The sequence below is a fragment of the Accipiter gentilis genome, chromosome 10 (assembly GCF_929443795.1).
Source record: "Accipiter gentilis chromosome 10, bAccGen1.1, whole genome shotgun sequence".
Classification (NCBI taxonomy): Eukaryota; Metazoa; Chordata; class Aves; order Accipitriformes; family Accipitridae; genus Astur; species Astur gentilis.
This window is the reverse complement of record NC_064889.1, coordinates 14,063,385-14,078,401: the sequence shown is the minus strand read 5'-3', so window position 1 is coordinate 14,078,401 and position 15,017 is coordinate 14,063,385. Positions and strand designations below refer to the sequence as shown.

General features: G+C 38.8%; 1 protein-coding gene across 1 annotated transcript in view; it reads left to right on the top strand.

The window, feature by feature from the left end:
• The window catches only part of FBN1 (fibrillin 1), a 158,768-nt gene that overhangs the window by 74,874 nt on the left and 68,877 nt on the right, over window positions 1-15,017 (top strand). Inside the window, exons 14-19 of the mRNA XM_049812484.1 lie at window positions 2,382-2,507; window positions 4,633-4,755; window positions 9,617-9,739; window positions 10,996-11,148; window positions 13,377-13,430; window positions 14,333-14,458. Of these exons, the coding sequence (XP_049668441.1) occupies window positions 2,382-2,507; window positions 4,633-4,755; window positions 9,617-9,739; window positions 10,996-11,148; window positions 13,377-13,430; window positions 14,333-14,458 (705 nt within the window). The remainder of the gene's footprint in view (window positions 1-2,381; window positions 2,508-4,632; window positions 4,756-9,616; window positions 9,740-10,995; window positions 11,149-13,376; window positions 13,431-14,332; window positions 14,459-15,017) is intronic.

The following is a 15,017-nucleotide window of genomic DNA, read 5'->3' as shown; positions in this document are numbered from 1 at the left end:
TCAGCTGACTAGTGGTGAAGGAGTGCTGAAGTGGAGTCTCAGCAGTGATGAATTTACTCATGAGTCATTTTTGTCACACGCTTTTAATTTGACTGATTCATTACACAAACACATGGTTGTCAGAAGCCCAGTAGCTTAATGGCATTTAAGTGTGGTCACTTAGCAGTTCCTTTGCAGTCTATGGGAACTGTGCTAGCTTGACAGGCAGTTCAGAAAATGCTACGATGTGCAGAATCTTTGTTTTCTGAGGGAAGTTTTAGGACCAGTTTAGGAAAAGAAAAAGGCTAGTGGGGTGCATTTGGCAAAATATGCATATAGCACTGGTGCCTGCCAAAGTCAGCATTTGCTGTAAAATTACTTCGCATGACTACTTTGTATGTTGAGGTTTTATTTTTTGCATAGACAAATGTGTCTGTGCCGATACGGTTTTGCAAATGTATTCCTTACGTCCATTCTTGAAAAATGAAGTCTCCATAATGACCAGATGTTTATCTATTCCTTGCTCTGAGGTTCCAGGGGAGGGTTTTTTTCTGCATGATGAGTCTGATAGGTGACTGATTAAACTTTGGAGTCTGTATCACAAGCTCCTGATTCAACCGTTATTAGGATCCCTTATAATTTTAGTAGGCATTTGGCTGAATGAATATGTTAATTGGAGACATAGATGAATAAGGTTGTAAAATTATGATTAGTGACCAAAACAAGAAATGCTTTTTAATTGCAAAAGAGGGGATGTAAAATGGACCTCAAAAAAAAAGGCAAAAAATTAGATAATTAGCTATGAATGTATGGGAGTCGAAGCTTTAATAGGTAAGTGCTTACTATAATCTACCTGACATTTCTGCGAGGTGGAGGTCAGAGCTTCCATGGAGATGGCAACAATTATGGGCATTTCAGTGAGAGGGGAGCTTTGATTTTTGCAAGTTTCTCGGGGTGGGGGGGATGGAAAAAATAATCCACAATGTTATTTCATAATTTAAATATTAGAAATGTAACATAAACTAGTGGTGGGTCTCTAGTCAGCTGTGTATATGTAAAGAACAATGAGATTCTGTGTTAATTTTCTGCACCATGATTTAGAGGGCATCAGATGCATAGAAGTACAAAGCCTAATGAACTCTTTTAAAAAGTAAAAAGCCAGAAAAAATCTTGAGATGCTGTAGCATTTCTGCCTGTCCTAAGGAAGAAAGCTGGTGGAGTAGCTGAAACCAGGCTCAGGTACAACCGAGTGCCACAAAAATGGGGGGAAAGGGACTGAGCAGAGAGAAGACTCACTTTTATGCATTGGTGATCGCTGATGCTTATTTATCAAATGAGGGGAGGGTTATCAAGCCTGTACGCTTTTGCTGGAAGTCAAGAGGTCTGCAGGCTGCCACTGCACTGACCTGTCATTCAAGCAGCTCTTGTCTCTGCTGGCCTGGTTGCTTGCTTGCAAAACAGTTATTTTCAGGGATTTCTTAGCAGCTTCCCAGAACTACCATGCTGCTAGGAAGGCAAATATATAGACTCATGATTTCGAGACGCATCAGTTCCCCCTTAGATAGGTGTCTAGAGAGCAGAGGCATTTGGGAGGACACCCTGTGCTTCGCTTCTTCCTGAAGCACAGCAATGCACTTCTACGGAGAGGGCCTGTGGAAGGGCACCCCCAGGATATTTGGGAAGGCAGCATTGTTGCACAATAGATAGGTCTGCATGGGCTGATTGAGATCTCTCTGAGCAGAGTCCCCTGTGTGCAGGAATCTCTGGGAGATGGTCCAGGCCTTGATGGAGAACACTGAGCAATCTGAAAAATGTCTAGACAGTCTGTCTCAGCATCTCCTCTCCCCTCGTTTGGAGGAGAGGGAGAGCTGCCAGCCTGGTGTGATATCACTATTCAGGTCCTCCAAAGCACTTGCCAAGCACCTCCTGCAGAGAGAGGGAAATGAAGAGCTGATGTTTCAAATATAAAATAAGCAGGAGAAATATCTTCTGAGGTGGGAAGGTCTCGAACTTTCCTCTTATCTTACAAAGCAGCAGCAAAAAAACAAGCTTCCCCTGTCTTTCCTTCAGTAGTTAGCTATTGGTAAGTTAAACTTAAGTAAAAATATTTTCATGATGAACAAAAATGCAAAAAAACAATTCAAAGGGTCTGATTCTTGCTTGAGCAAGCTGCAGAGTAATGTTCACTGAAATTCTTCCACAGCAACTTGAAATTTCAAGCTGATGAACTTTTTCCACCCCCATAACGTTTGGTTGTGGAAATCAAAATAAATAATTTCTTAGGTGAATACAGTTTCCATGTAGGGTTAAAAACCTAGGGAAAGGGGAAATGGGAAAAATTCCTCCTGAGTATAAAAAAGAAAACCCCCAAAATGTTATTTTTCTTTTTGATTGGCTTTCAGACATTGACGAATGTTTACAGAATGGTCGTATCTGTAATAACGGACGATGCATAAACACAGATGGCAGTTTTCACTGTGTGTGTAATGCTGGCTTTCAAGTGGCAGCTGATGGGAAAAACTGTGAAGGTAAGGCTTTTCTGAACTTATTACATATCAGTAATTACAGTTGCAAGAGGTTCTTCGTGTCAATCAAAAAGAAAAGGACCTCGGGGGGAGGGGGGGTAGGAAACAAGGAATCAAATTTCTAAATACCTTTTGCTGTATCTGGGAGGGCAAGTAAACTGTCTTTTGCAGCCAGTTCTGGAGCCTTGGCTTGGCAATCCTCAACAGGATGTCTGTCCAGCAGGAGAAATAGCGCATACCACTATCGCAAAATGCAGTTTCTTTGATGGGAGTGGTACATTTTAAAACAGAGCACAAGTCACGTGCTGCCTGATTTTACTGTGTGTTTAACAGCATGCTTTATGAGATCTTACTGGGTGACTAGCAATGTGTTTTATGTAGATGCAGTCTGGTCTGACCCATAAAAACTGTTTTAAGAAAAATTTGTAAACATAATTGATGTGTTCCTACCTCCCAGACCTTTAGTAAAGAGGGGAAAAAGAAGAATGTTCTTTATCATGCTTCCCAAGGTCCTTGGGAGGGTTCCCAATGATCTATTCATACGTTAAAGGAATTTCGAGCACTGTTCTTAGAAACATTTTTGGCAGAATATTATCTCAGTGATTCAGCTCAAAGACTTAATGCCAAAATTCCTGGTTGGGATAGATACACGATTTCTTTTTTTTAAATCATAAATTATTTTTGTCTGACTTAGCCTGTAAGTAAAAAGAAAACACACTATGTCTAGAAGTGTAATTTCTGTCCAAGACAGCTGCAATATTAAGGAAAATAGCACGATTCTGAATATATTGTAATGTCATTACAATCCAGTGATTTTATGTGCTAGTAGTGATTCTGTTAATCCTTGGTAGAGACAGACATTTTAAGACTCTGTTTTTCCTGACTCTTTTTTAGATACAGTTTAGCACTATAAGCTGCTTTTTAAATATCTTATTATGGAACTATATTGACCAAATATATTTGGAAATTAACGTATTTTGGAAAAAAACTCGATTCTGATTTCTTCCTTTCCCACCAAATACCATGTGCTAATAGTAATAAGAACCAGGACATGGGCAGTCTGGTAAAACATTTTTAATTCCATTGCGTATGTTGCCAGAATGTCTGTTGCATCCACTTATGAAACAGTTTCATCTCTGGCATTGTAATGCATTGAGTTTTGCTCTTAGGAATACATGTGCACACACACTAATCAGTAAAGACCATGGCATTGTGCCATACCTTAATGTAACTGTGTATAGTTCTTCAGGTGAAACTGGTAAATCGTGCTGATTTTTTTGGATGTAACATCCAAAACTGATTTCATTTGTGCCAGGATGAAATAAAGCCTAAGAGGATATAAAAGCTTACTCAAATCAAGCACAGCATTCTTTGTACTTGCCTATTGGTTTTTGTCGTTGTGTAAGTAACTGTGGAGCATTCAGAATAGCAGTGTCTGGGACCTCCACCTTTTCCTTTTTGAATCATTCATGCTATGCCATTAGGTCAGAGGGTGAATAATGCTAGTATGAAGCTATGATTAGTAAGTTCCCTTCTCTGTGATCTGTCATGCTGAATCCAGGGAAGGGGTAGGTTTTATTTTAAAATGAAGTTGATGGTGAAAGTGCCCACAGAATGCATTCTTGAGCACAGTGCTGGGAATTCTCCCACATTATAAACAGACTCATCCAGTGGAGGTTACAAAAGTTTTTGGACCAAACACAAATGCCCACTCCTCCCCTTTCAGGTGTTCTTAGTAATATAAAGTTGTGTTTACCATTCCAAATAGGAGGCTGTTTCTAACTTGGCCTCTATGTACATCAGGACTGCAAACCCTCTTCAATTACATAACTTTCTCACTTTTTTACAGTTTTTACTAACTTAAGCTGTCCAATTCTCATCTGTTTTTCATTCTTTTTGCTCTTTTTGGATACCTACCTTTATATATGTTAATGATTCATTATGAAAAAACGAAGTCATTGCTTTGACACATCCTCTAGGACGGTGCAGTATGTCCCATCATATGTTTCTGATTATCATATACCTCTGACAACTAAGAAAGAAATTAAGGTTTATATTTTGGATAGAAGTAGTAAGAGTTCTTTTACTTAAACATTATGAGCATTATGTCTATTATGTACCTTTTCAGATATGGATGAATGCAGCATAAGGAACATGTGCCTCAATGGGATGTGCATCAATGAAGATGGCAGTTTTAAATGCATTTGTAAACCAGGGTTCCAGTTAGCATCTGATGGACGCTATTGCAGAGGTGAGCACACTAAATTACGGGTTCCCAAAGCTTGTGAGTTATGTGCCTCTAGTAGCTTCAAGAATCGCCTTATTTCCTTATAGTGATCCTTGGGGACAAGAAATACTGGGCAGAGTTCTCGTCAGATACGCTTTTTTTAATCAGCTAGAATGATTTGTCACTGTGCAAGACAATACTCAGTCTTTTCCACAGTGATGAGCAACCACCCTAACTAGTGAATTGAAAATATTTTTTGATCAAGGACTCTGTGATCTGACCTAGTTAAACTCCAGGTTTTTTTGCCTATGAGGTCTTCTGCAGTTTGGCTCTAGTATATCTCACTTTTTGTTTGGCCTTTTAAAGTTTTCTGCCCTTGGCCACCCAAACATCCTGGCTCATTGACTTCTTTGGATTTCTCTCGTATTCCTGCCTGGGTGTTCCTAGTCAATTCAGCATCTCCGAGGAGTGCCCAGCACCCCATGTGACCAAGATGCAGACATGAGCACCACAGCAAGATTGTCTTTTCCATTTGCTGCACTAGCTCAGCAATAGCCCCAGTGGGAGACACTGCAGACTTCTGGTTGCTAGTTATGTCATCAGAGTTTCTGTTCAGTCCTGTCAGAAACTGGAAGTTTTGTGTGTAGAAATCTTCATGTTTCAGCAAGTTTTACAGGCACAAAGCAGAAGTCGGAATAAGGAATAAACAAGTGCTGGGCCAAGTTACTTACAGATTTTCTTTTGAAAAATTTTAAATCTTTTAACTCTTGGAATCAAGGCAGAAGAAGTGCTTGCTTACGCTTTGGCAAATTTAAGAAAAGGTCACACTAGATTACACAGCAGCATCATGTTGTGGACCAATAACAAAAATAAATGTTTGAATAAATAATTTGGGTTTCAGAGTTAGTGACAGGAAAAGTGAAATAATTTGGATCCTGTTGCTTCTTGAACTGTAGCAGTCTTGGATCTGAACTGTGCGGTGTCTAGACTTAGACTTTAGATCCAAACCAGGCCAATAAATCTTGTAAAACATCCGGAACTTCTCTTGCATTTGATAACTTTTGCACTAGGTATGCAGGACAGTGCTACCCAGCCTTCAGGTACGGGAATCATGTATTTCTAATGAGAGATGACCCCATTCTTGCTGTGTAATAGGGTTGTTTTGATTGGGAGAATGAATTGTTCTTAGTTTCTCAAATGAACAAATGTGCCGATCCATACAAGTGTCTGCTTAGCTTTACAGTTACTGGCTGTGTTGGCTGCAGCCTTCACACACTTCGAGCAATCAGCTTTATTTCCATTCTTACCTCTTTTCCGAGTGGTAGGTGTATTTCTGTGCTTTGCTAAAGCTTATTTTCCAGCTGGTTTTTGTGTGGGATGGCAGCAGGACTTGGTCTCTGACTTGGCAGGGAAGAACTCAATGCCCATCAGGCCTTGGCACATCAGCCAGTCATGTTCCCAAAGACCACTGGCTGCTTTCAGTGTCATTAGCAGGGATGTGACTCATTGATGCAAGCTCAGCCCAAATGCTCCTCTTGATTTTTGCCTTGAGCATCTTTTGGTATTTTTTCTTTCTTTCTTTCTTTTTTTTTTTTTTTTAACATCAGTCTGTGCACTGAAATGCCATCCAAGAAGATGGTATGTAAATTGCTTCAGACTACTTAAAAACCAATGATACTCAACTTCACAGCCTCTGTTACATGCCTCCTGGCTAAACAGGAGTATGGATACAGCCAAAAAGGGGTTTCTGGCCCTAGAGAAATGTTACTTCTGCGCATCAAAGGAAGAATATTTGAAAATTATCCAAAATTGCAGGCAACTCAACTGATCCTACTGAAAGTTGGAACAGATCTTATAGTAATATGAAGGATTTCTCCCACTGCTTTTCAACACTTACAGTAAGCCTTGTTCTCTATGAATGAGCATGGAAACATTCATTACGTGTTAAAATTGCTATTGGGTCAAAATCAAACCAGATTTTGAGACCTTGACACCCAAATTACACTTTTTCCCAACTTCATATTTGTCTCCTTTCTTCCACTTGCCCAAAGTATTATGAAATAATTCCCAGGAATGTAGTGGCTACAGAGAGCACAACTCTCTGGTAAATGTCTCCAGTCATGTTATTAAAAGTTTAAAAGAGTGATCTTTAATAATGTCTTTTCCTGTACATTTCAATGCTTATCCTTATTGAGTCCTTTCTGTACACACCACATGTACAGAGTAAATAACTTCTGTCCTACAGAATGGTCAGCCTTTGAAACGCTCATTGTTCCCACTGCATATCCTGAATTTGTTTGTGAAGTGGATGCATTAAGATCTTACACAAGCTTAAACTCTAACCTCGTGCTTGCACATGCAGTCAGTGCTCATGCATATTGGGAATTTGTGTATGCACAAAATGACATTTCTGCAGCAAATTGGCTACCTGCCTGAGCAATTTTAATATGGAATTGAACATGTGTTTATGCCAAACTCTTTAGGGGATCAACAAAGGATTATAAGAATTGCAGTGTGCAACACATTGCTCCTATAAACATCTCATTTGATGCACTCTAAGCTGAATTTTGAACTAGTAAGAAGAATTTCTAACCCAAAATTGGGGATACTGTAATTGACACTTAGTTCCATAAAACTGGAATTTAAGTATAAGTACAGGGCATGTGCTTGGCTGTCTGGTAAAAAATTCCACTCGGGCTTTATGAAGTAACGTGCCAAAAAAGAATGTTACACCATAGTCTTGTGTATTCCCTGTAATACAAGACATAATAAACTTATTCACCATTAGCTTCTTTTGCTGATGATTTTTCAGAAATACTTACATCAGGCAAGCAGAGGTTTAAAGCATTATTTCTGTTCCGTACATTGTTTTGTCTTTAGACCAAACAGAAATTCCCCAAACTGAAAGCTATTGCAAGGCAACTGAAAGTGGCAGTTTAGTAGTCTGAGTAAATTTTTCCTGGTTAAAATTAGAGGACTTAGTGTGCCCAGCTGGCACTACTGAGCAAGCTAAGCAGAAAAGGCAAAAACTCATTGGACATGGAGAATGAGTCCATTAGTTGGTTTTCCAGGACCAGGTTGAGGTATTCTGGCAAAAGTTGGAAAAGCGAGTATTTTTGAAGTTGTCCAGATGGCGACTTTTACCACAGAAGGCAGCAGAGCCTTGTCGAGGTTAGAAATTTGGACTTCATGCCTGCATGTGCAGTTGATTTGCTGGGTGGAATCTCAGCCCTGCTAAAAGCAGAGGCTTTTTACCCCATCTTTACTGGAGCCAGGTTTTCAGCTGATCTGCGCAATTCTAAGTGACCCACTTCACCTTTCCGTAAAACATCTATAACAGTATTTTCAACACATTTGTAAACTGGTGCAAAAGAAAATGGATTGCACGTTTCACCCCTTACTAGCTTACAAAATCTTTTTAAAAAATGAACTACAGGAAAAGGAAAAAAAGTAACTTTGCATTTCTGTTTCTGTAAGTAACCTTAAAAAAAGAAAGTTAATTTTTTTCCTTTTTTTTTTTTTTCTTTTAGGAGAACTTGTATCTGTCAAAGGAGTTCAGTGTTGTCTAACAAAATAACTATCTACACTGTTAAATAGTATGGGCACGTTTTGAAGTCCCAACTGTTTTTACTTACACTGAGTAAGGACTAAATTTAAAGTGGGAGAAGCATTTAAGATTTGTCTGAAACAGAACAAAAGTTTGCAGGATGAAGCAGAAATGAATTGAGCCCATGTACTTTAAATATAACTTCTATTTTAAAATGCAGTTTGAAAAAGGAATCTTGGATCATACAAGCCATGTTTTATGCCAAACAACACAAGCTAAGTAAAACACAGAGGTGTTTCACTCTCAATTTGCCCTTTTAAGGTCAGAAAAAAGGAAATTGTCACACACACTGTCTCTTGTATATATTATGGAGAGTTGTTATGAAGTGATTATTTTATAAAGGTTATACATACTTCCAAACAATATTTTAAACACTCCTTTTCTTAATCAGTTATAAAATAATGGCATGGTCTCTGTGTCTAGAGAATGATCTTACTATTAACAGGATATGCAGCCTATATAATTTTTTTGTTAATTTAACATCCCTTTGTGGTAGTCTAATATTGTAGGGCTTCCTTCTTGTATTTCATTGCTAAGGGCCTTATTGTTCAATGTACTATTGTTGGGCAAAGATGGTAACTTGTTGCTTAGGGCTCAAATCATTAACAAATTCCTTTCAAGACTGAAGTGCAGTCTGTCCATTGAAAGTTTATAAAATGGGCTGTAATGAGCATCTGATAGGAAGAGCCAATTGTCATGCAGATCACCAGACACACGCTACGTGTGGGGTAGGGTCTGACTGTGGAGATTCAGACATCCTTCCAAAAACTGAACCTGGAGCAGGAGGAAGGGAAATTCTTTGGTGGTCCTGTGAAGGCACCTCGTAGCGGGGGTAAAAGATTCCATTTGCTATCTGGACTGATATCTTACAGCATGAACAGCAAGGGAATGCCCTGTTACACACTACAGACGTCCTTTGTCTTAGCAGTCACAGTTTCCTCCTTCCTCCGATTATGTTTTTGCCTGAATGACCCTTAAATTGGAATATGTACTTCTTGGGAACAAGTTAGGAAAATGTAGTCCCTTTTCGCTCTCCAAGGAGAGCACGAGATTGTTTTGTTCTGTTTATTTCTCCTGAATTTTGCATTTTCTTCTTCCATTTCACAGAATGAATTTATCATTATTCCTAATAAAACCTTCACTTGAACTAGTTTCCATTTACACTTGATATTTTTTTATAGGATACATTGAAAATAAGCTGCACAAATGCAAGTTTCAGCCAGGCATTGAACACTATGTAATTTAATTTCTAATAAAGCTCATTTTGTTCTCCAACAGACATCGATGAGTGCGAGACAGCTGGAATATGCATGAACGGACGCTGTGTGAACACTGATGGCTCTTTCAGATGTGAATGCTTCCCTGGCCTTGCAGTAGGACTGGACGGACGCGTGTGTGTTGGTAAGACAAGTTTAATGTGTGGCAAGTCACAATTAACCAATGTTAAGGCATTAATACTAGACTGATGGGCAGATCAAGTTTGAGTGTAGAATGAACCATTTTTTCATGGATTGGTGGGTGGTAGGTATAGCGGATACTAATAGCTCAGGGGTATTTACTGTAATAGCCCATTTTGCTCTTTTTTCTTTTCCTTTGCATTTAAAGAGAAAAAATGTGTGGGCCAAATCACAAGGTCAGGTAGACTATACAGCATAGGGCCGTTGGAAGTGAGTAGTGCAGTATCAGTTTTGAGTAGGTGAGAATTTGCCCCATTTCTGTCAATGTAAAATTCTTCATTTGTCACTAAGCTTAAGGATTTAATTACTCTTTCACTTCTTTGTAAAGTGGGACATATAAATTTTTCCACTTTCTCTACAAGCGAAAGATGTTTCAAGTTTTTGATTTGAAAATTCTAATGTGTCTGACAGCCATTATGGGCCAGTTTTTAAAAAGTGGCCCATGGCCCTGGACCTGAAAAGATAAACATTTTAAATCTTGTGCACTGGAGTAGCATTACTGACTTCTTTGTTTTTTACAAGCAAAGAAAGATTTTTATTTTTTTTTTAATGGCAGCATATTTTTTTGATCTTTTCCTTATGCAAGTTTTTCTCTCGTTCCACCTTTCTTCAGGTATAAAATGAAAACAGAAGCTTTAGTGTGGCCTTAGTGGGCTTAATTCAGGGTGTTGCACCAGTGCTCGTTTTAGCTTTGATGAATCAGAGACAACTAACAAGGTTGGGAGGGGGAGAAAAAATACTTCTTGTTAAAATCAAACTCTGAGAATAAAGTACACAGTACTGTGTTTTTTGGGGAGTTTTGAGGTATACTTGGTTCTACCTCTGAGATCCTGCCACTGGGCCTGTCAAGTTACAAGTGAGTAACGTCCCTGTCACATGGCAGAGACTTTGTCTCTTTTCCCTGTGGCTTCTTGCTAGTTCAAGGTTAAGTATTGATTGTTCCCCTAGTAGTTCACTAACGCATGTTAAGTCATTAAATGCAGTAACTAGTTTGTACGGCTGAACTCTTAAGAACATGAGGAAGACGAATTTCCTGTCCTGAGTGGAGTGAGGGTATAGGTGGGTGAAAAGCATAGGGAAATGGTGAAAGATGTTTTGTTTTGACAGCTCTTTTACAGTGTTTATGACACCTGAGCTACATTTAATACTTATGGCAGTATAGTTGGCTATGGCAGGATTAAGAGAGATTTCTTTCCTCAGATACACATATGCGAAGTACATGCTATGGTGGCTACAAGAGAGGACAATGTGTGAGACCATTAACCGGTGCAGTTACAAAATCGGAGTGCTGTTGTGCCAGCACTGACTATGCCTTTGGGGAGCCTTGTCAGCCCTGCCCAGCACAAAATTCAGGTATGGCATATTTACTGGCACATACTCTAATCTCAGTTTTACGTTGATAAACTATTTTTAGAAATGTAAAATACAGTTTTGTGTTAACATTGCACCCTAAATCAGGAAGGTTAAATTGTCGTATAACATGTTACCTATTTTGAGCAATCTGCTATTTTGCATGTTGGTAGAGTTCAGGAGATAATTTTTTGAGGCAACAGTAAATGCCAATATCTGGGTCCAGAGTCGTTACATGCATTGAAACAGATTTTCAAACAACAAACTCTATTTTGATAATGTGGATAACAAAAAATACAATTTTGAACTCAAGTTACTCATGGAAACATCTTGAATAATTCATATATTCAAATTCTTATGTACACCTGTCAGTCAGATGTTTGCTGCCTGAATTCTGTATCCTTCAAGTGATCTGAAATTGTTTATACAGTAACTACTTTTTGGATAGTCAATGCAAAACCAAATGTTCAATTAAGTGGTTGAGAATACTTGAGTGTCTCACCAAAATCCCCACCAAGCAAAGTTTTGTGGAACATAACTTCTTTCTGGCAAGAAAGCAATCCTAATCATTCTCATGGGCAGAATCTGCTTTTAGGAAAGCAGTTCTTCCAAGATGACTATGCTGACATGGTCCTTGTCATGAAGCCAGTAAATAGAGACCCTGGTTTCATGGAGGCGACTGACTGCAGGGAGCTAGTTTGAAGCCCAACTTTGCTGAGTGATTCTTTTCACTCAGCAAATTTGTTGTTGCATATAACCAAAATGTGCCATTTGATATGTAGTTCAAAAGCATCTCATGCTAACATGGTATCTACTTTGTAGGCAAAAATAATTTTAGATTTATTTTTTAAATCTTGGTTTTAACTGATAGCTTTGTGAAAAGCATTAGGGAGACAAAATCAGTTGGAGCAAATCAGGCAGGTTGAGCTGACGTGAGCTCTTCAGCTGGAAGTTGCTGACCACAGTTTTATAACATGCTCTGTTGTTTAGAATAGCAAAACACCAAGGAAATGATAGGAAGGAGCCTTTCCAGCAGACTCTGCTGATATCAGTGAGCCCTTCTTATTGTACAGTAGAGTTGAAATCTTTTGTAAATGTCGGACTCTGTATCATTGACTTCTGTTTTGTATTTCAATTACTTTAGCAGAACATTTACATACATGGAAGCTATTTTTCCTGTGTTATTTTGCCCACCTCTTCAATTGTTAAAAAAGTGCCATCTCATATAGGGTGAAATGTAGCATTTCTTTGGGCTTTCGGTGGGGGAGGGAAGGAGAAGAATTCTTAGAGAAGAGCATTGTATCAGAGAGACTGAAAAAAATTCCTGAAAGGAAGACGTTTATCTCTTTGTGCTCCTCAGAAGCTCTTTGCAGAAGTTCCTGCCATTCTAACCTGAAAGTTTTGCTGATGCATGTCCAGAGCTGGTCTGCTTTCACATACAGTGGCAGTAATTATTTGATTCAAGCAGGGGTACATATTAATCTGCATAATCTGGTTATGATAATACTGGGAGATGTGTTGCCTGTGATTCTCCTTAAAGAGAAGACAGCTAATTCCATGCATATTTTTAATATTTATTAATTTTAGCAGTGTAATTATTTGGGCTGTTATTGAAGTGCAAATGTATTGGAAATTGCTGACCTATACGACAACAATTAATGCTGATCTGGCTGTCAGTTTATTCTGTTAATTTTTCTGAACTCAAAAGAAGAACTTGAACTGAGCAGTAATTGAGACATTTGAGAGACTTTGATACATGTTTTGTTATTTTTTTAAGGATAAGAGATCCTTGATCTGCTATGGACTCCTGAAGACACTCCTGCTAAATGGAGTTAAATATGGGCTAGATCTATAGGAAACTTTTTCTGTTTCCTCGTCACTTTGGGTGTGCACCTTGAGCAAGGGCTTGGACATATGAGTTCTGGAGAACCTTGCTGTGAATATGTTATGGTTCATTTGTGTAGGAGGGCCAGCATGAAGTTTATGTCTGTTCCTAAATGCCTCAGTTCACCACGTGAAGTTTTTACTCATCTGTCTTCGTGAGCAGATGCAGACCCTGAACCTGCTAAAATATTTTACAGGTTCAGAGCACTGAGGCTGTTAATGTTTTTAGAATAATTGAAAGGCATATTATTTCATTCAAACAATTACTTGGCCTATTGCAAATGATGATGCTGAAAGCAATGAGCTAAGAAAGAATATTCCAGTAAGGATTTTAATTTTTTTTCCAGCTGAATATCAGGCTCTGTGCAGCAGTGGAACTGGCATGACTGCAGGAGGAAATGGTAAGATCACCTAATGTACTTCAAACTATAGCAGTTCTGGCTAAAAGTGTTACCTTGATAACCTTGGTTTGTTAGACGTGCTGGTGGGGATGATGGCAGGAAAGAATGGGAGGAGGGCTTATTCAAATGGCTGTTTGCAACACGTAAGAATAATTTAGGATTAAATGAGTGGAGCATGCAATTTCACCAGTGCGCCCTGTCTGTTTTATGCTGTGGAATGTATGTGGGTGCTGTTACAAAATAATGGCAAATTTGTGACAAGTGTTATCTATTTGACTTAGAAATCATACATGTAAGTCATTTGCCCATTTCAGCTTAAATCATCCTGAAGAATAAAGCCATGTTGAACACTGAGCTTTCTCATGTGTTTTCATCTGTCAAAAAGGCCAGGCTGACAGAGTTTGGTTAATTACAGAGAAGGAGTGAATGATTACAATAAGAGCTTTGTAGTCGTAGAACTGTGAAACTGCAATCTCTAAGTCAGCCAACGCTCACTGGTATATTTGCTGGCAGTAGAGAGGGGAAAGCATTCAGAAAGGAGGGGTATTTGTGCTTTGGAGAGTGATGCCATCTGGAAATGCTATGAATCAGGAGATACAGGGGGTATTAGTACCCTAATGTAAGACCCCAGTTTAATATCCCAGTTCTTATCTACAGTTGCAAGTCTCTTAAATGTCTATGGGCTAGAAATGGTCTTAAATCAGTGTGAAAAGGATGCTTTTTTCTCTTGAGTGTGAATATTTAGGTGTGAATTCCCTAATCAGAACTACATGATTATAAATATGGGGCAGCCAATGTTAGTGATATCGAAAATATATCTTTTTCTAGTTTGGAGAATTAACCCCCACAACCCCTCAACAACTGACTCTGCTTTTTGGTTTTGTTTTTTTACCTTTGTGTAGATATTAACGAGTGCTTACTGGATACCGATCTCTGTCCAAATGGAAGGTGTGAGAATCTGCATGGAACATACAAATGTATTTGTAACCCTGGATATGAAGTGGATTCAACTGGGAAAAACTGCATTGGTATGAAATGTCCCAATTTTCATTTTGAAGTTTGATGCCTGTTTATGCTCTTACACATTTTTTTTCAGTGTTTCATCAGATCTGTTAGTTGCAATTCTGATATTTCTGGATGTTTCTGCTGAATTCTTATTTTAATTTCAGTGCTTTGCAATGCTCAGTGGGGCTGTAAGGGACCATTGCTGTCAATGACTCAAATCACTGGCAACCAAGCAATAAACATCCAGTTCAGTTAAGTCCACTGAACATGCACTCTCCAGTACCAATGTTTCTCAAAATCAAAAGAAGCCAGATCCTGCAATTACAGTATACCACAGGAGGGATCTAGGATCACCAGTGTGCTAGGTGCTTCCAAGAGCAGGGAATTTAAGCAAAACTCCCAACTGATCATAAGAAGATAGCCATCCCATATGCTACAGAAGACTTACATGGTTTTTCCCAACTCTGACTTTGGAGAAAATTCCCTTTCAGCTTCCAGACAGGGCTACTGGTTTAACTGTGTTAAGTATACTAGCCAGACACAGGAAAATTTATTGTCATTGGAAGCACCAGCAGAATCTGA